We start from the raw sequence: 21,003 nt of genomic DNA on the forward strand, positions 1-21,003 counted from the left end.
CGAGATGCAACAAGGAAGATCAGAGTGAAAAACCAAATTCCTAAGGAAACTTGATGCACCTTTTTTTTTCTTTTTCCCCTCCTTGGGAAAGTTTTTATCAAATCAAAACCAGGGACTTAATTTTTCAGTATGAAGGGTGAGGGGGAGTGGGGGAGATGATCGTAGTGTCACCTCCTGTTGCTAAGTAACAACATCTCCTGGCCATTTTTATCTGATAAAGGAAGTCCAGTTGACGTTATGCATTATTCATCAGAGTTCCAATCAAACAATCAAAATTGTTTGCTTACACTGGGGACATTTAGTAAGATCAAAGAAACCCTCCTTGAAGCTACTGGAGCTTACACCACTGGCGGGCAGCTCTTGATACTCTGCAGTAAGTACTGTTTCTGGTTTGGGAGTGCTACAGTGAAGTGATCTGCTGAGGAATGTGGAAAGTTTTCTCATCGGGCTGGGCTTCTGAATGATAGAAAGGACTGCATGTTGATCCATGAAAAATCAAATCAAAGGAAAAAGGGACAGCTTTGGAACCCTGCTTTCCTCATTTCTGCCAATGTAATTAATGGAATTGCCTGAAGCAAGGGTCAGACCCCCCCAGACCTTTCTGTTAGGTTTGCATGGAAAAGGACTAGAGGTATTTTTGTCTGTCTGTCTTAACATAAACGTTGTGCAGAGCTGTTTGTATGCTTCTGATTTATATGCTGTAGCTAAATGAAGTGTGGAGGAGAGGACTGGATTGTGTGTTCTCCACCAGTCTGGTGGGTTTTCTACGTGAGTTGTTCAGAGGGGGAGAAAAAGCAGAAGGTAGCAAGAAGGCTGGAGAAGGGGCACAATAACGTGCATAATCCCGGGAACTCTGCCTGGCAGAGGCACATCAGATTCAGAGAACATCTTGGACAGTTGTAACCTAGGATCTAGAGAGACCCAAGGTTAGGAAAAAGTGCCAAAAATGTAAACCTTAGCTAAGAAGCAATGCCAGGAGTAGCCTACCATTTATTAATGATTGCTCTTACGGTATCTTTCAAAACTGACAGTGGGATGTTCTGCTGCTGCTTCTAAGGGGAGAGGGAAGGCAAGGTTGGCTTCTGGTCATTTAGGAGGCATGAAGCATCCAGAATATTGTGTCTTCCTTTCTTGTGCAGCACAAATGCTGCCTTTACTGTTGTCTGTTACAGTAGTGCCTACTTGGAGGTGCTGGTCGTGGATCTAGGGGTCCCTGCCCCAGGCTTTTCTGATCTTCTTTTTAAGACCAAATTTAACAGGCAAGTGAATCTAAGAATGTACTGTAAGAAATGGAGACTGTAGCTAGAATAAAGGTGATTGTACTAGGAATCTTGCTGATTGCACTAATCAAACTTGCAGTAAGACTTTGCTTCTATGCCTTGAGACAAGGATTTAAACCAAGCACCCTAAATATAGAACTTCATAGGTATCCTTTTCTATGAATAGTGATTTGAAAATTCTTTGACCCTAATATGCCAAATGAAGTACAGTAGTGGCTGCCTACACAAGTCTTGCCACAAAGAAATGCACCAGCTTTTCTCTGTCTGACATCTCTGTCATCTTTCCCAGGAATCTGACCGATCATCCACAGCGGAGTATTGTCCACAACATACAGTTCCTTCAAAATGGACTACTTTTTGGACGTTGAGTCTGCTCACAGACTGTTTTACAGTCAAGGAGCTCAAGGTAAGAAACTGGTACTAACTCAGAAAATGACGATTTCAACTGTACTATTAAGATGTATCGGGCCAGACAAGGGCCATACTTTGTGACTGACCTGCTGAAGTGTACAGAGGCCACGAGAAACGGCCTTCCAAATGCACAGGGTGTAAAAGGGATTACAAGAAGAGTAATGACAGGGTTGAAGTACCCTCTCAGAGGATAAGGAAAAGCTATGAGAGCTGCTGGGTGCGCAGCACCAGCTAAAGGAACTGCCAAGATCCGGGCTGTGGTGCTGCAGAACCCAGATGGACAAGTCAGAGGGGCCAGCAATGGCTGTGGTGTCCTTCCCCTTCCTCCTTGCTTATTGATGCTGTCAGGATCATAATATGCTCTTATTCAGTGCTGCAGGAATAAGTGGTTTGGGAAAGCCCTGAGGCAGTCCAGCACACTGTAGGCAAGCAGCAGGCTCTCGCTGGTCTGCATCCTTCCCTGTGAAATGCTGGCCCTCGCTGAGCAGCAAGAAAGGGAAAGAGTAATCACACAGCTTTGCTTTAATGTACTTGAGACTTGTTCATGATGTAGATGATATTTTAGGTACAGTCAGCTCACATTTTTCTCACCAGCTCTATTTTTGGCAAAAATTTGCAATTTCAAAGAGAAGAGGCTTTTTTGTTCCTTAAACTTTAAACTCCATATTAAATAGAAGAAAAATGTAAGAACCCAGTGGCTCTATCAGCCTTCATTTTTTGCTTTTACATACTGATTGTTCTCTCAAAATGTAATCTAGCTTTTTTCCACCATTAATTTCATCAGTTGCTAAGCAAATTCAAAGTCTGACCAACAGAGTTCTGCCTTCTCTTGGGAGGCCATTCTCCCAGAGCAAAACCAAATCCATCTGGGGGGCTGCCACCGTCCCAGGACACACAGGATTCATCACCACCTTTGGCTTTTGGCTCAGATGAGGTGCTGTTCCCCAACACATGCTGCCTGGCCCAGCTGCTCCCCCAGTTGTTTTGATACTTTTTCATCTGTGCAAGTCACGGAAAGCCTTTCTTCTCACAACACAGCCTTCTGCACTGAACAACAGAAGCAAATGCTGAGTACTCCTATATCAGGAGAAGGAAAAAAATGAGCTGAGGGCAATGACTTGTTTTGCTGGCTTTGTCTCTGTCTCTAAAATGCAATGGCCACCTGAGCTTCAGAAGTAATATTAAAACAAGTTCTTTGTTATCTCTATAAGAACAAACCCCTTTCTATTCCATAGAAACTAAAATTCAGGTATCTACAGCTTACTGCTTCACAAGTTACAGCAACTTCTCAACAACATCCCTATGTGCTGCAAGGTACAGAGGGGACTATGGAAGAAGGAATTAGATATTCATGCAGTGGAAGTCTATTACAGTAATGTGCATCAGGTGACTAATAAGTGCTGCACAGGCAGCATTAACTGTAAGTATTTTCAAGAAGGCAAGGGGAAAAAACATTCTTACCTATCCTTGGAGAAATTGTATTGCCAGCTCATACAGAAATGCTTGCACTGATCAGTTAGGTGCATGAATGAAATGTTAACCTTAGCACTCAGTTGATTCTTTAACACTTCTTTTAAAATGCAAAGTGAGGAAAAAAAATCCATCATGCAGAACTGTATTCCTTCATAGCACAGCCGTCAGCAGGAGGTTGACCTTTACATCTGTCATTCAGGCTTCCATCCCTTGGCCAAAACAAGCAGGAACCAGCACTGACTTTGGGATTTATTTGTCCCCCTGCTTGTGAGCATTTTAAGAAAGACCAACTTCACGTTTCCACTATGCACCAGACCCTAATTGCCTCCACAACTGGAAAAAGCACACTGATATAAAAGCCATGCTGCACTTAAGCTCTATTCCCTTCAACTTTTGCCCTTTCTCTTTCCTCCTTTTACTGCATTTTCTCCAGCTCCTGTCCTGAACATCTCTTACATCACATGCTTGTGAGACCTCTTCCCCAAACACTGGTATTCTCGTCTCTCTTCATCTCTCTGTGCTTGAGGTTAGGTGCTTTCTAACGAGCCGGGCGCACAGAAATGATAGAGCACAGAAGTGAAAACCTTTCTGCTCTGCCTTCTCAAATGCTGCAATAGAGCTGGCACCTCTGGCAATAGGAAAGGTGCTTGAGGGAAGGATGGAAGGACATGCCCACTAGCAATAGTTGTGAGAGACAAAATGTGGCCTGTGCAGAGAGAAGTTTTGGGAGGCTTTCCTTGTCTGAGGTAGCGCTGAGAACCTCTGAAGTGACAGAGACAGCATCAGTAGACCAAATCATAAACCTCTGGAAGAGTTTCATTGTCAAAGTTTCCAGCAAATGCCTTTATTACCATCCTTAGCTGCAAATCTTGTGATGGCAGCAACCCCTTTCCTCTAAGCTACCTTCCCCCTTGTACACAACAAGGAACTCAACCTATCGAATGTGCATTGATGCTGCCTGTAGAGCTCCAATACTGTCATCCTTGTGCCAAATTTTAAGGCTCTCTCCCACAGAATGAGCATCTCTGTATGAGATAATGACGTGATTTCTCCAATCATGGGCAAAAAAATAACATCTTTCTTTCCTTACCTGCCTTCTGAGAAACAGTTGAACTGTGTTAGCTATAACATTCTGAAAAAGCAAAGTAAAAAGGCACTGAGTGTGAGGCACCCATCTGCCATAAATGGCAGAGCTCAAGGAGCTCGTTTGGAATTCAATCAAAGGCCTGAGAGAAAGCATTGTCACCAGATGCACCTAATGGCATCACAAGGAACTATTTGATGTTAATATAATAACATGCTGCTATTAGCAAATCATGCTATCAAACAGCACGAGGATATGCATTAAAACTGCATTATGACACAATTGAGTAAAAGAAGACTACAGTATTCTGCCTTTCAATTAGAAACATCAGAATGCATTCCATATATTGTTATTAGTTATATTACTAGTCAATGCATTACAAAATGCTCTGTGTACCAAGTAGAATGGGGGTTTATGACCCACTTACTCCTTCTGTGAGATTCAAAGATTTCTGCTTTTAATCCTTTGATCCTCCAGATCAAGAAAGAGACTCCTCTCCAGTGTTTTCACATTAATGATATGACAGTGTTACAAACGGCAGCTGTAAAGCACTCATTCTCCTCTGTACTCACTCCTTGTGGGTGGAAGAGAAGGGAAGGAACTCAAAGGGCTATCATAGCATTGCTAGCAGATGATACCAAGCCCCAGCTGACCTCAGGTCTTGTGTAGTTGAATGCAGGATGCTCTGACCTCAGCAAACAGACTGAAACAGTGTTTTGGCCCCCAGCAACTAACTGCTTCTCCATCCCTTGCTGCCTGCACTAACGCCCACATCTCATCCCTACTCCTGCAGAAAGCTGCAGAACTGCCTTTGCTGCTCTAGGGAAAGAGGAGAGAGGTGTTACCTGATCAGCTGCCTTCTCTCCCATCCCCTCCTGCAGAAGCAGCCATCACCTCACTCCCGTGGGTTGAGTGCAGAACAGAGGATGTTTGGCCATTTAGGCTGCATCTGCTGTTCCAACAGCTGTTCCCTGTTTCCTCCAAGGAAAGTGAAGCAGGAGGGATGGAAAAGTCACAAAAGCTGGATCTGGCAGTAGGATTATCTAGATTTAGAAAACTTGGTAAACGAAGCCAGCTGGCTGTAGCCTTCAGATATAAGCCAGAAATATCCTCAGCCCTGCAGCCCTCCCTGTCTGACTCTGCTGTGGCCGTATGTTGGGAGTTGGGACCTCAGAGGGGCCTTGCCAAGTGCATAATGCCTGGGGATGCATCTGCAAATCAGGCACAAGAAAGAAAGGGCTGTGATCCACTGGATCCAGCCCCTCACCCCAGCAAAGTCTGAATCTGAAACCTAAGCATGGAGTTAGACCCTAATTTTCAAAAGAAAAGAGTTTTACCCTTTGAAGTGTGTGGAAGACACTAGTTATTCTTGGATGTGTATGTATCCTAAATACAAATCTATCGTGGCTCTCAGTGATGGTGAGCCATGGCTTTCAGCCACGAGGGCTGAAAATATATAGTGGGGCTTGGAATGGGGTTCAGTGAAGACATTACCACCAAAGAACTCTGACTAGTCTGGCAAGTGGAGAGAAACAGTCATTTTAGGAGCAGGGTTCACCTAATCTTAAAACCTTTTCCTTCAGATAGTAGAAGTCTTGCCTTATTCTCTCTACTGATTATGAAAGCCTAGACAGCTAACTTGAATAAAAGATGCTTGTGCTAATGGCATTTGTTTGCATAGAGGAACTGTGTGTTGACAGGCAAGATAGGACCTAATTCAGCAAAGGGACTAACTTCCCCAAACAGGTCAAATTCTAATCCAAAGATGCAAATATCAGATCCTGTTTTGGCTGTGGCCTATTTTGGAGAGACATCAGCTTTGATCTTGAAGTTCTAATTGAAAGTTTGTGCTTTAGGGCACATAAAGAAAGACCTATTTGACAGAGCTGAGAGACTGGCAGGGAGGAGCAGCAGAAGGAGGCTGCTTCATAAGGGAAGGTGAGCCAAGAGTCAACAAGATGGGCAGAGGCAGCAGTCTTGCCTACAGAGGTAAAACACTACAGCACACGAGCAGAACAGCTCTGGTGATGGTCACCAGGTTCAGCCAAGACAAGGCCGTGGTGATGAGGCAGGTGTGAGGCCAAAACAGGGCATCAAGTCGTCAGTCAGAATATGGATCAGTGGGGAAGGCAGGCAGCCACAGCCTTGCTTAGCGTGTGAACGACAGCCTCAGTGTAAAAGTGGCTCCCAAAAGAAGGGAGGAAGCAGCTGTGAGGCTTCTTGCTGCTTGCTCAAACAGCTCCAAAGCTGGTTAGAGCTTCTCAAGCCACTGTCTCCAACAGCTGTGCCATGTCAGAGAACCTGCCTTGAGCGTAGCGAATGGAACTGTGTACAGGGCCCTGGCCCTTGGTACCGAGCTCTCACCTAAGCTTGTTCAGGATTAAAAAACAAGGAAGCCTTACCTTTAAGAAACAATGAGGATGATAAGAAAAACGAATAAGAAAGAAGCTTTTATAAATGAAAGCTTTAAGAACCATCACAAAAGGAGAACTGGCCATGGCAAACTGCACTTTTCTGCAGCTGTGAGTCCAGTGGAAAGGCTCCTAAGATGCAACCCCACACCACAGCCTGACAGGACAGGCTGGACATCCTGCAGTCAGGGCTGCACAAGCTCACTTTTGCACTATGGTCAGACCCAGCAGTCCCTGAGAGGGAGCCTGGGATCTGCTCTCAGGCCATTTCTGACACGAGGATAAAATCATTCCCGATTTCCTGGCGGGCTGTGTATCCACATGTCCAGTCTGATCTCCTTCTGCACCAGCAAGGGGCACAAAGCTTAAACTTCATTTCACTGAGTATCTCCCAAGATGCTCCTACATACCTTGGAGCTGCTTGCCAGTCCATTTGGCAGGATACACTGTGCATATTTAAATAACCGAACACAACTCTCCCGAAGCTTTATCTTAAACTATCTTTTGTATCTATAAATAATTTACAGATCCACTTACATGGGGTATGCTTTTACTGGCTGCAACATTCCTGCAGTCTACTTGATGAATGTAAGGGGTGAATAAGAAATGTAAAGCAGAAAAAAAATGTGGAAATAAAAACATGGTACATATGGCCAAGCACCAACAGATGCACAGGGTTGTACAGACACTTAGGGGATGATTGCTCAAAAGATTCCAGCAAATCCTTCTTCATCAGTAGTCCAGGTTTAATAAAATACTCCCAGGTAGAACTTTAATTCCACATTTTCTGCTCACACTCTGTCTCCACAGTATATTTACTTCACTGTGCTTCACTTTTGCTCGTTTAATTCCCACGGTGCTGACTCATGCTAGATGTTTGACTTCAATCACTGCTGGCTACTTAGTGCTACTTCCCTTCTGCTTTAGCACAAGAAATTATGTCCAGTATTGTACAAAAGTGTATTGCTGCAGCATCTCCCACATCCTAGTCCAGAATGGTTCCACTGTAGATGTAAAGTAACATTAGGATACTCCATGCACCAAAAATGTTACGATAAGTCCATCCTCTAGATTAACACTTTTCAAAGGTGTGTTATTTTGCAGGTCTTTCTCTTGTTTTTTATTCATGTGATCTCACTATAGACAAACTACATTAATAACAGAAGAATTGGTAACAGCAAATGTGCATTCCTGACTTAATTTTCCTCTCTTTAAATCCCAGGAAGTAACTAATCAACATCAACCTTTTGTTCATCCTTTTTAAGCTCTTTTTTTCCCCCTTTTCCACTTTCTGTTCTGGCATATCCCCATTATTGAGAATTTGGGAGCAGGCAATTGAGTGCCACGATCAGAGTCTCTGTCTTGCACTGTCAGGTAGCATAGCTTCACCACTTGTATACAAAACAGCTCACAATGAGCAGCAGTAACTGTACTTCACCTACTTTGTGTTATTTATTTCAATAGCCAAATTAGAGTCCAGAAAAAATAAGGATCTTCTAATTCTCAGCAGCATATCTGAATAAAACTAGGATGTTTGAGATCTAGCTCTTTGTAGCCCTAAATATAGCAAACTTTAGATTGCATATGCATGGATCACACTTGGAAAAAAATTGATTCTGAAAACCAAATCTTTATTTTCCCATTAAAAATAATTAAGGAATCAAGCCCCCACTTGCCCCTAGTTCATAATGATTTACCTGGTGTATCTATTTCTTTATTTTTAATAGTGTGTTTTCTGAAGCCTGTGCCTTTGGACTCTAAAGTGTCCAAACCCCACCAGATAGGCATATTTTGCATACTTTTACCTAAGCATCACAAACCAGCTTGTTTAGAGCCCGTGTTTGAAGGTGCTTGCAGTCTCCAGACCAGTGTTTGAGTCCTCTCTATCTCAGTACTTTCAGAGTACCGATGTCCATCAAACCGGTGTCAAAGACCTCAACAGCTTTGCTTTAGAGACCTAGATTAATCCATATGCATGTCTTTTGGTGTTTCTCTGGGAGACACGAGCCTATAAATCATTCCTCATAAATGACAAATTACATCTTCTCCAGTGCTTGCACACGTGTTCTACTCTCTTCCTCTTCTGTTGGTCATACCCCATTTCCCGTCTCTAATCATTCAAATGTTTGCTATCAGTTGCATTAAAAACATTAAAGTTTCAATTAATAACTGTAGATAATAAATTAATACAACTATTATAAATCAATACAATATTACAATATCTTATGCATTAATATATATAAGAAATTCATGTTCTAGATACACCAAAATGTACCTGAACTGACGTTTTTAAAGCTTACATTTAGTTAAAAACACATTTCTTTGTGCATTACCTAGACATTATGCCATGGTGAGCCCTTCCCACAGAAGCAGGAAGGAGGAGAATTGAATAAGCAGAATCGTACTCAATCACCAGCAGCAAAACTGTAATTAGAATAGTTTTGCAGGTGTTCTACAAAGTTGTTCAAACTTTGCCTTGAGAAACGAGGTCTTCCTCAAAAAAGTCTGTGGCTTTACCACAATGCCTGAAGCTGCTTGTGATTGTACACATCAGAAACACACTCTTTCCCCTGCATCTCCATCAGAAACATTTTAGCACTTGCACTGAAGTTAAAATCATCAGGTTTCAAAAATATTTGTCATTTTGAGTTAAGGATCTGCTATGCAAATTAAGCTTCCCAGATTAAGGCTTTATTGAGCCAAAAATGACCTGTATATTCGTGGCACCAATGAGGTGTTCTAAAAATATCTTAATAAAAGTTGATTGATAAAAGCAGATGGTAAAAATCCTGATGAATAATTCACGTTTTCTCTGACTAATTTTTAGAGGGATGACTTTTCCCTTCTGAGTGATTAAAACTGGCTCACTCTTTTTTCTAAAAACCACAAGTACATAGGAAAAAAAAAAATCAATCTTAAAACTCTTACAAAGGTAGCTCTTGGCAAACAAAAATGAGTATGAATGCTTTTATTAAAAGATGTGGAATAGTATTTTAATGGGAAAAAAAAATGGAAGCCGTCAAAAATGCTTTGTAAATCATCCCCCATGTTTTCAGTCATTTCAAACAGCATTCAAAAATGGGACCACCTGTAGAGGTAACTAAATCTATTTAAATTATATGTTCAGAATGCCTCTGAACATGCAATGTAATAATGTATGTGTTTCACCTTCCCTTCTCCCTAAAGCATAATACTCGTGTCGTACTTCGGTGAGATACAGTGTCATGAGACAAGAAACGTTGAGATTATAAATAATCAGTCCTGAGGTATCATTACCTTTGTTATGGCATGTCTGTTTTTAAGGTATTTTTTCCTCCCTAAGCAACCTTTTCTAACAAATACAACATGTTGTTGCAATGTGCTAACCTTGAAACAGCCCTGTGAGGAACAATACAAAGAATTTAACCCAAAGGACTGATTTGCCTCTGTGTACTGTTAGAGTGGCTGCTTAACATGAGTTTTTGGACAGTGGTCTCAAATCTGTTTGCAGCATAAGTGGGCCCCTTAATGTGTATTGTAATGTCGTTCCTGTACTCTTAAGACTATCAAGAGGATACTTCCTAATTTTCCTAAAAAGCCATCTCCTCTAATTGTGTCCCAGAGATAGAGCTGGTTTGTGGAGAGCAGCTGAAGCCTAGAAATGCTGGTGGGTTATCTGTGATGAAGCCAGCGGTCACGTTGGGTGAACACTGACATCTTTACCCCAAAATATGTGGCAAGTCATTCTCGTAATAAGGAGCACTATGGGTGAAAAAAGTGTGTACAAGTGTATTCATGACATGCATAAATATCCAGTGTTGCTGTGTGGATATCAGAATGTGATCAGCTTTAGACTTTGTACTTTCCAGTTCCATGGTTGCGTTAAGAATTGATGTTTGGTTTTTATTGCAAACTTACTAGCTTCCTCTGAATTCTTTCCAGTGTTTACTTAAAATCTCTAGTCATACTTGAAAAAGTCCTTTTGGTAACACACACAAAGGGGAAATAATCATGGTTGTCAAACTAATATATAATGATCACTCCAGGAAACATTTTCCAGCATCCACCTACCTCTACTCAAAACGAATACAAGCAAGGTACCAATATTTTGACCCAAAAGGTAAAAAAGACTTATAAACAATTACATAGAAAACCTCACTCTTATTCTCAGTTTACCATAAATGTATATGCAATTTTTTTCCTCAAATAGATTCCTGTGCTGTGATCCCCCCAGCCCTGAAGTGCCTAGATGCCCTTTCACTGATTTCAACTACAGCCAGATCGTGCCAGCTTTAAGACAAATCTCTTATACGGTTGCTTTATGAGATGATTTTTACAATGCTGACTTCATCTACAGATAAATCTTCCTTAAGTGCAAATTTGATGATGCAGCACACAAAATTCTCTGTAGCAAAAATCTTCCATTCTCTTTTATCTTCATTACTGTACATTCCTATTACAAGGGAGTAATAGTTCACAGTCTAGTCGCAGTGTTTACTTTAGCTTAATCTAAATAGTTGACCCCATTAAATCAATTGCTGCTCTTGCCCTATGCTTTTACTTCAAATTTAAATGCTAGGTTAGAAAAGAGCAAAAACTTGAAAGGAATCTATTTAAAACCAGTCAGTAACCAGTAAGATAGTCCAGAAATAACCACTACCTCCAGCAGTGGAGTTTTGCTTGTTTAGTAAACCATATAATGCTGCAAATTGAAAAATAGAGCGTGACAGCTTCCCTTAACTCATACTAATTATATGCTATCATATCTAACACCTAAGTCAGGTTTTAGGCATCTGAAGGCTTCTGATTGACAGATATTATTTGGAACTCTGAAAAACTCTGAAACACTTTAAAAAGAAAGAATTACAGTTAGCAGGCTGCAGAATATGTTCTTAGTCATTATCCGTCATGCTCTCTGGTCCCAGGAGGAAAATATAGTTCACTATTGGTTTTTTGAAGTGGGGTGGCTTACAAAGCCCCTGAGATAAAGACTGCTTGCAACAAACATCCAGGGTTTAGGCTCCTCAGCTCTTATAGGGGCTCACATGAAAGTTGATAGTCCCACACTAAGGTTAAGGGCACGCTTTCAAGCCAAAATTATCTTTCCAGCTCTGTGTGAGTTGGAGGGGAAGAAACACACTGAGAAGGCAGTTGTGGATTGTGCTCAGGCTTCCAGTGATCAGCCAGATCCCATCTAGCATTTGTGATAATCCTTATCTACTCAGAGAGAGAACTGAGGTGGATGTATTTATAGAGGCTTGTCTGTTTGTGATTTGTAATTTATAGGCTCAGCATCCAAAGCATTCAACAGCCACTCATGATTACATTTCACATTAAGCCCACCTGCATTAAAGAGACATTATCAGAGCTCTAAGGTCAAGAGCTAAATACTTAGGCAATGCCAAAATGAAAGTTGCCTCTGTAGCATTAATTCAGCCTCCTTATACATATGTATTATAGGAGGGTTTCTAATTGCATGATGACACAGTAATTTTTTACTATCCTACCATTTGCCTCATCAGTGCATGGGGTGGGCAGTGCTCACTGACTGAGCCAGCATTAAATATTTTGCTTTCTCCTCTTTCCATGCATGGCCACAAACCATTCAAACCCTAGTCAGAAGATAAACATCTTAACTTCCTCATGGGCTTTTCATTGGTGCTTCACTAAGGTATATGAATACAAATACTAATGAACTTATATCTCTGCAAAACCCCTCCTGAAAGAAAATGATGATTCCCTCTGTTTCACAACTAAGAAACTAAGACACAAAGCAATCAAGAACAAAAAGTAGCTGTTAATTTTGAGTGCCCAAACCCAGACAAGAAGAAACTGCATTTTGGAATAGTTGCTGTAGGCATCACATCATGTGTCCCAAGCACAGCTTCTACAGCTTCACAAACTAAGCAAAGACTTAAATGCTTCCATTACTTGGGCATCACAGCCTCAAAAACAGTATTCAGAACAAGTCAGACTGCAGCTATTGAGAAGTTATGAAAAGAGTGGTTTAATTGGCAAAACTAGGAATTTTGAACAAGCAATTTGTGGCAGGAACAGAGCCATGACCTGTGTCTTTGAGGCACACAACACGGCTGTCATTTCTCTTCTTGGTATCCTTTAGTACAGCTCTTGAACTCCACAGCACATGAGGCAGGGGCTTTACAGAGAACAATCTCTTCTACTACCTTCTACAGATCCTCCTTTCCATTGAGTAATTCTCTTTTCTTATTTTTTTCCTCCCTCTTCTTCCCTCTTTCCATTTCTACTTTCTCCTGCTATTCCCCTTTTCATTTGTTCTTCCCTACCAGCTCGTCGGGCAACTCTTCTCACCGTGCCCACCCTGATGACAGCAACCTCTGAGGATGACATTGACCGGAGACCCATCAGAAGGCTTCGGTCTAAGAGTGACACCCCTTACTTGGAAGAAGCTAGGATCTGCTTCAACCTTGATAATGGTAAGACCACTCCTTTCCCAAACAGCGTATGATGTTAATTAAAGACATTTTTTTTGCGATGCAGATGGACCAGATGGTACCTCCTCCTTCACAGGCAGTATGATGGTGCAGCAGACTTCCAAAGATCTCATGGCTGTCTTAACTACAAGCACCTGCATATATATGAAAAGAGATCCTTTTCAAAAGTCTCCTGCAAGTACTAACTAAAGATTTCCCCTTGTTTTAGTTTAGGGTGAGCCAGTGAGATCAGAGCAAAAGAGAATGGCTTTGCAAACACATATATTTATATCTTATCCACTCCAGGCATCAGAATAGAACTAACTGCAGACTGCAGCTAAACCCAACATTACAACTGTGGAACAACTCTTGATTCTGCAGGAACAAGAATGAGAGCTGTCCTTCAAAATTCAGATGGGCTACCTTCAGAGTTACTGAGGCTTGGTATTCTGTGGTCCTTTTTGAGGTTGACTAAACGATTTTGGAAGTACTGGCAACTTAGTGACTTTAAGCAGACGGAGTTTTCTTTAAAACACCTGAATTTAATGGGATGAACTAGTACACTTGGTGGCACACATTTTAACTGTTTAACTCTCACTTTATGCACTACTTTTGTGCTACTTAGATATTTTTAAATAGTATTTCTGTTTGTACTACACCAAGATCTAGAGGTCCCAACCAAAACTGAAGCCCTAACATGGAGGGCAGCCTACAACCACAGGGTGAGAGATAACAGCTATGTAAAATGCTGATTACTAAACAGAGAAGACAGAATAGGGGAGAGGCATTAAAACATTGTCCCCACTTTGCAGCTGGAGGACAGAGTCACAGATTTTTGCCTGTGGTCCCATTTTTTTTCAAAGCCTTGTCAAAGTGACTTATGAATACAAGACCCAAGCTTTAAGTAGCAGTTTTAAACACTGAGCGTGGGCTCCTCGGTCCCCTTTTACAGAGCCTGGCATGGTGCAACGTTCTGCTTTACTTCGAGTTTGCCCAATTGGAGCAGATGACGGTGGCTTTGGCTGGAATGAGCTCTTAGACATCCCACCAAATTTTGATTCAGCAGTGCTTTGAGTTTTGGGACCCTTTGGCTAAGAGGGGAGCAGTGCCAGGCGTGCTGTGGATGGCACGGGGAATCCGCCTCAGGCGGGACCCTGCCCTAAGGGCGTTAAACCGCCTCAGCCGCCAGACCCTGCTGCGGGGGCGGCATCGCAGCCAGGATCCCAGCCCGGGGCTCCCGTGAGCAGGGCCGGGGGAAGGATCACCGCTCCGTGCCCCCCTAAGGCGAGGGCAGTAGCCCCGGGGCGAACAGCAGCGGGCAGGGCGGGCGGGACTCCGCATGCGGAGGCGCGGGCAGCGAGAAGGGCCCGCTGCTCCCGTCCGCAGATCCTTGACGGGTTTTCCCTGTCTCTCTCCCTCTCTCCGCTCCTTTCTCCCTTTCCCTCTCTCCTTCCCCGTCCTCCCCTCCCCCTCCCCGCGCCTCTCTCCCTCCTCGCCCGCCCCCTCCTCGCCCGGCTGCCCCGCACCGCCGCTCGCCCTCGCCAGCTCGCCGGGCCACGCTGCTCACCGTGCCCACATTAATGGCGGCATCTTCCGAAGAGGACATCGACCGCAGACCCATCCGCCGCGTCCGCTCCAAGAGCGACACCCCCTACCTCGCCGAGGCCCGCATCTCCTTCAACCTCGACGCAGGTGAGACACGGCCCGGCCCGGCGCGGCGCGGCGCGGGGGGAGCGGGCCGCCTCCCTCACGGCCGCCCGTGGGCTGCCCCCGCGGCAACAGGGGAGGCAGCGAGGGAAGCCGCCGCCCCCGTCGCCGCGGCCTCTTCCCCAGTCCGCGCCGGTGGATTCCCCGTGCGCCGCCACCCAGCCCTGCCCTGCTGCGCCCTGCGCCCTCTTCTTCGCACCTCCCCGGCATCCTCCGGCCCAGGCCCGCTGAGCGGCTCCCCTTACTTCTGCGCCTCTCACTAACCCTTCCAGGTGCTGCCTTCCCTTCTCTGTTTGGCCCCTCAAAGCTTCTCCTCACCCAATGCGCCTTCCCCTTGCCCCACAGAGCGTGGTACCACTTCCTCACAAGAGCCTCGGGCTCAGTCCCTCCTCGTCAGTTTCTTCTGGCGTCTCTTCTGGAGATGCTGTCCTTGGTGTTTTGCAAGTCTGCCCATCTCACTTTTTGCAGTCTTTCCCTGATGGATTTGTGCCCCAAAACCACGAGGAAACTTGCACCTGTGTTGTCCACTTTTAGTGAGTGTTAAGAGATTCTATCATTGTCTCAGCATCGCTTTTTGTAACTTTCAATGGTTGTACAGCCCAATGCTTTCTACCAACACACTTCCAACTCCCCACATTCACCTCCTGCCTGTTATTGAGACAAGCCTACCTGACCTTCCTGTTCTCCTTCTCTACTGCTGCTTCTTCTGCTCTTCCCTGTCTTCCTCATGGCTCCCTTGAGACTTCAGCTGTCCCCCTCAGTTCATCCTGCACATCATGGCTATCCAATTTCTTTCCTACGAGGCCTAGAGTTTTCCCTCCTTCCCTGACCTTTTCTTTCCTTATGGGTTCTGTCAACAGCAAACTATACCAAAGGTTACTTGCTCTCAAAAACAAAGGAAAAGAAAGTTCTTTCTGTTGGTTCTCTGCACTAAACCAGACTTCCTCTGTCCGGGGGAAGCGGGGGGTGGGGGGAGCGCCGGCCGGCAGGAGGGAGAATCTGTTGCCAGGAAGCTCTGCAGCCTCCCTCATGTCCCAGCAGCAGCGCACAAAATGACCCAATGTTAAGAGTCTTTGATGCTGAGCCCATCAGCTCACTGCCAGCTGTAAAGGGAAAAGAGCTGCCTGGGAGTTGCTGCTTGCCATGCTGCAGTCTCCCCCATCCCTCCTCCTCCTCCTGTTCAGCTGGCAGAAAGTTGGAGATGGCAGCGATGCGTCTTCTCCTCCGTTTAGGGATAGAACAGATTCCCCTCCCCCTCCCATTATCCCTGCTGTAATTACGCCCTTGGTAATGGCTAATACGTGGTTTGATTTTACCATTGATAGAATGGTTGGTTATGTTGCGTGGTGGGTCGTTATTACTTTCCGATCTTGACTTCTTTAAAATTGACCAAGCTGTAGGTAAGTTGGGTGGCATTTCGGGGCACAAGCTGGATAACAGTACCAGATGGCAGGTTTCAGCTCTAAAGATCTGGGAGCGAGGATGGAAAGAGCATCGCAGTGCGTAAGGTGTAAATAAAAGGAGGCTGAGTATGGTTACTCGACTGCTGAAATAACCCTGCGCTGACTTGTGCTGTCACAGGTAATGTTGTGTCATGTGGTTATAAATAGATAAACCAGTTAAGAGCAAGGCACCTTCAGATCACCTGGTGCCTCACGTCTCTATGCTGAGCTAGACACGCTGTCTTTGCCACAAGTCCCAGAGGATGTGTGGCTCCCTGGGTACCTTTTTCCCCACAATCCACTGAAAAAACTGATAATTACACTTAGCTTCTTTCAGTCCCTCCCCTCTCCCTGGCTCTTTCATTTGTGTCTTTACTTTCGAACCTCGGAATGGAATTCCTTGAAAAGAAATAATTAAAAGAATCAGTACTAGTGTATCAAGAAATATAAATGAAAAATGTTGTGAGTAGTGCAAGTGTATGTTTTCATTAATCCATCTGGCAGTGAGTAGTTTTGAGCTTTTTCTCTTTTTTTTTTTGCAATAAAATTGCTTAGCAACCAGTATTGAGTGAGCGAGCCAAAAAGCGAGTGAAACGTGCCACTGGTACCCACTTCATTTCTGTGCCGTTGGTTTTACTCCTCTGTTTGCTCAGAAAGCACCAACCAAGCAGCCTGGCTTTGAGAACTCTCTTTTCCAAGGAGTCAGCTGATAGGAAATTTGTTTAGCCGCTTAGGCTCATCCGTGACAATGCTGCGGGGCACAGCGTTTGCTTTGGAAACTTCTGATTTAGCAGATGCAGCCTTCTTGAAACCAGCTTTTTGGGGTGATGTGTGGAGAGAACCGACTCTTGTTTCTAACCTTACCTGGTTTTCATGTGCGGTGTCGTCGCTGGTGGTTAGGGGATGTCCCATGGAGGGCTGGCGGCAGGTTCTCGGTAGCCCGGGGCACGCTGCCGGATCCTGCGGGCCCCGAGCCATGGAGCGGCGGGCCGGGCCGGGCCGCCCGTGAGCGCTGTCCGCCGCCCTCGGTACTGAAGCGGTGGCCGGGGCTGGTGGGGATAGCCGGCCGCTTTGCCTCCTGTCCCTCCTCCTCGTCTTCTCAGCGGCTGCCAGTGGGTTCACAGTGCACGCGTGTGCATAGGGGTGTGTGTATCTATTTGCCTGTGGAGGGGGAGGTAGTTGAAAATTAACACAGTTTCTTCAACCCTTTGATACAGTCGAACTGAAGTGATGCTTGAGGTGCAGGAAATAACCTCTCTATGTGTTTAGCACTTGCTTTCCATTTAGTGTGTTGCATATCTACAGCTGCTGCTGCTCAACCACTGCTTGCAGAGCTATTTTTCCCACAGCTGCTGCAAGTCAAGCTGTGTTTCCCAGTCATTGTCTTCTGTCAGGACATGGTCAAGGCTTGGATGCAGTGTGCAGCTGCCTTACAGTATTGGAATTTAAACTCCACATTTATTAATGAAACATAAGCAGATGCATAGAATGCTGCTCTTCTCCACTCTTAATTACAACCACTAGTTAAGAACTAGCAGGTTTTTATCTACTTCAGCTGTAAGTTATAATTATACCATTACTGCTTTTATCTGTATTGTTGAACAACTGAGAGATTACATACACAGAGTCAATTACACAATTTGGGTAGAGCACAGATTTGGTCTGGGTTGTAAAAACCCCACAATTTATAAGTGATTAGCAGTGCAACTTCTACCTACCCTCTTTTGGCTATAAATCAACAGTTCTGATGTGTTTGAGTCCCCAAAATGTGTTTGTTTGTTATGTTTTATTCCTAAATGTTGATCAATTAGCTCACCCTTATTACCTAAGCATGAGTTAACAAATACTGTTCAATTAGTTGTCCCTGTTATGGGGGGTTTTTTGCAGTGTTCCCAGACTGATTAAAACACAAAGCTGTTTTCCAGACTCAGGGTTATTCTCACTACTGTTATACGTGTGCAAATCCTATTAATCTGAGTTATGTGCACATATCAAGAGGATAATGTTTCCCACAGGATTTAAACTACCCCTTCTGCCAAAATTAGTGTAGCTACATAACATCATAAAACTATAGATAGATATGAATTCCTTTTGCATATTTGATACTGAATCAGTCAGCATACAGCAATTGGTTTTTTAATTTTCTGAAACACTTCCTTCAGTGTGACACTAGAGGAATGTGGAATGTGCTCTCACTGTCAGGTGGTGATCTTTTGTTTTCTTTTTTACCATTAGCAGTCTGGTCTGACTCTGTCTCTTAAACATTCATCTTTGGCTTTTTGTACACATCTTCTTAAAAGCAGTTTTCAGATTGTATTTCTAATTTTCTCATTCAGACAGCTAAAAGCTAATCTCAAATTACTTCTGAAAACTTCGTCTGTGACAGTTGTCCAACAGCATAATCCCTTTCCTGGTCCTGTGCCAGCTGACAAGTTCAAGCTGACCTGTTACAGGTTTTGACCAATTGTTATTCTTCCTGGTGCAAGATACTATACTTTTAAAATAGCAATGCATGGTAGGTAGCTTTCAAGTTTGATAAATTAGCAGAGGTGATGACTGATAAGGAAATAGACAACTTAAAGCTCTCACTAAATGATTCAAGACATGTGAGCTTTTCTTCTACCTCCCCCTTCATGCGGCTGCTTGGGAAATCTGTCAGAATCTTATCCATGTTTGTTAGGGGAGGGGAGAACTACCACACTGAGTTGATCTGATCAGATTCTCTTTTAGCTCTTCAAGTGTCAGTCAATGTTGAAGGTAATTCTACACGTAGACAGATAACTCTTAGTTTCTCCTAGCTGAAAAAGAGTAAGCTTTGTCCTGCAGCCCTTTGCAAAGTTGATTCCAGCAGATTGGCTTCTTATTAAGCAGTACAAGAAGATGTCTTTATCTCAGCTGTCATGGGACCTTCCTGAGATCATTCAGTGAGGTCACCAAATGTCAGTCTTTGCTTGAACAAGGCTGATCATCTACTTTGAATTTTACCTGGGAATGTAGACTCAGGGGGAAAGCAAGCCAATGTCTTGAAGAATGTTTAAGACCAGGATGACTGCAGAGGCTGTACTAGAGGTCATCAGAGGGGTTCTTCCTTTAAAAGGCTTATATTTAGTGCCTGTGCTGTGGAAGGAGGGAGGAGAGCTTTTGAATGTGAATATTTTCTGCCTACCTTGACTTAAAAGCATGCACCAGTGGTGCAATTGAACAGAAGCCTGTGGCCAGTGGAGTGCAGAAGCTGGGCTCTGACGATGGGGAAAAAGATGTAGTGACAGAGCAGACTCGATGTGGATGATGCAGCCTGTACTGGCTATGGAGCTCAGCTGGCTCACTCAGCCCTGAATCTCACTAAAGTGGCTGGATCATCAAGTGATGCAAGTCATTTGTTGACTTCAGACAGGGATCTGAGCCAGACTGTAGAAATATACATCTCTGCTTCCCTTCAACAATGAGAGATCTGTTTTATCTCTTTGTGGTATGGAGCCACATGTTCTCTTGGAACATGTTCCGGGAAAGCAAAGCTGAGAGGGAAAGGACTGAGTTGCTCCACACAATTTTGCCATGTGTACAGGAGGAAGGTTCTTGCGTCTAGAAAGGCAAGTGAACTTGGTACCGTTTACTGTTCTTAAGCAGTGATGAATAACTCACACTGGGGAGAGGAAAAAAACCCACGGCAGCCTGTGTTAGTGCTGCTGCAAGCAGAATTAATTCACAGCATGTAAAGAGAGAGGAGGATCCTGGCAGAAACTGCTGAATGGCTGAGACAAATGTTAGCGAGCTGGGAAATATTCATAGTCATCTGTTTCCATGATGCAGAGCTGATGGGGGAAAGCCAGGACACAAAGGGTGACTGTTGGTCAGGAACTTTCCTCATCTGAACTGAGCACAAAGTTGAAGTCAAAAGCTTCTTCCATTTTCTCTATCCTGACACCTTCTACACTCTTTTTGGGCCCTAGTGCTTCTCATAGCTTTCATAGTAGTCTGCCTTACTGTTATTTGTATTGCTGTATTCATTCTAACATATAGCTTTAGAGCTGTACTGAATGCTTTTCAGGGAGTAAAATTATGTATGATTTTCCTTTCTGATGGAAAGATAATGTCACGTGTATTAGCCTTGTATTGGTCTGAGTAGAAGGAAACAATACATTTTTCTACCGTGGCCGAGGAGGAAGTTGTGCACTTTAGTTTGTAACTGTGTAAAATGAGAAATAACATTTGTGCAGCTCACAATTTCTAATAAAGAGAGATGGTTTGGTAGGATTTTCTGCAGGAAATCTCCATCCCATCCATTTTCAATTTTGTCTAAAACCCACCATTGAATGTAAAAGTCTATTTTGAAGTTTCTGAGTTTGCCCCTGGTCATCTTTACATATGATTTAGCACCCTAACTAACTAAACTAATCATCTCTACAGCCATTTGAAATGTTACCACATTTAGAATTGTGGGGGTTTTTTTCCTGTTTATCCAGTGTATGTTTCTGTATATCCACAGTAAAATATTCTGCATATAAGAATTTAAACTGCTTTGAATTTATGGAGCTCACAGATTAGAAATAATGCTGAAGGGGTAATCTGAAGGGCATATTTGTGTTTTTTAAAAGACTTTCAAATTTTCGTGGCTTTCCGATTTCAGGTAGGAAAGATTTGGCTCGGGAGAACAGAGGAGAGAGAAATGTGCAGTAGTAGGCTTTCTAATATGTGTGGGAGGTTTTATTTCTTTCTGGAGAAAGATTAGTATAAATGCATGCTTGGAAAAATTCCACTTTCTCT

General features: G+C 43.6%; 1 protein-coding gene across 1 annotated transcript in view; it reads left to right on the plus strand.

The window, feature by feature from the left end:
• Positions 1-1,625: 1,625 nt before the first annotated feature.
• PHACTR1 (phosphatase and actin regulator 1) overlaps positions 1,626-21,003 on the plus strand; it is a 278,346-nt gene continuing 258,968 nt past the window's right edge. The window contains exons 1-3 of the mRNA XM_061994544.1: positions 1,626-1,686; positions 12,947-13,093; positions 14,636-14,782. Coding sequence (XP_061850528.1) covers positions 1,626-1,686; positions 12,947-13,093; positions 14,636-14,782 — 355 coding nt within the window. The remainder of the gene's footprint in view (positions 1,687-12,946; positions 13,094-14,635; positions 14,783-21,003) is intronic.

The sequence above is a fragment of the Colius striatus genome, chromosome 4, assembly GCF_028858725.1.
Source record: "Colius striatus isolate bColStr4 chromosome 4, bColStr4.1.hap1, whole genome shotgun sequence".
Classification (NCBI taxonomy): Eukaryota; Metazoa; Chordata; class Aves; order Coliiformes; family Coliidae; genus Colius; species Colius striatus.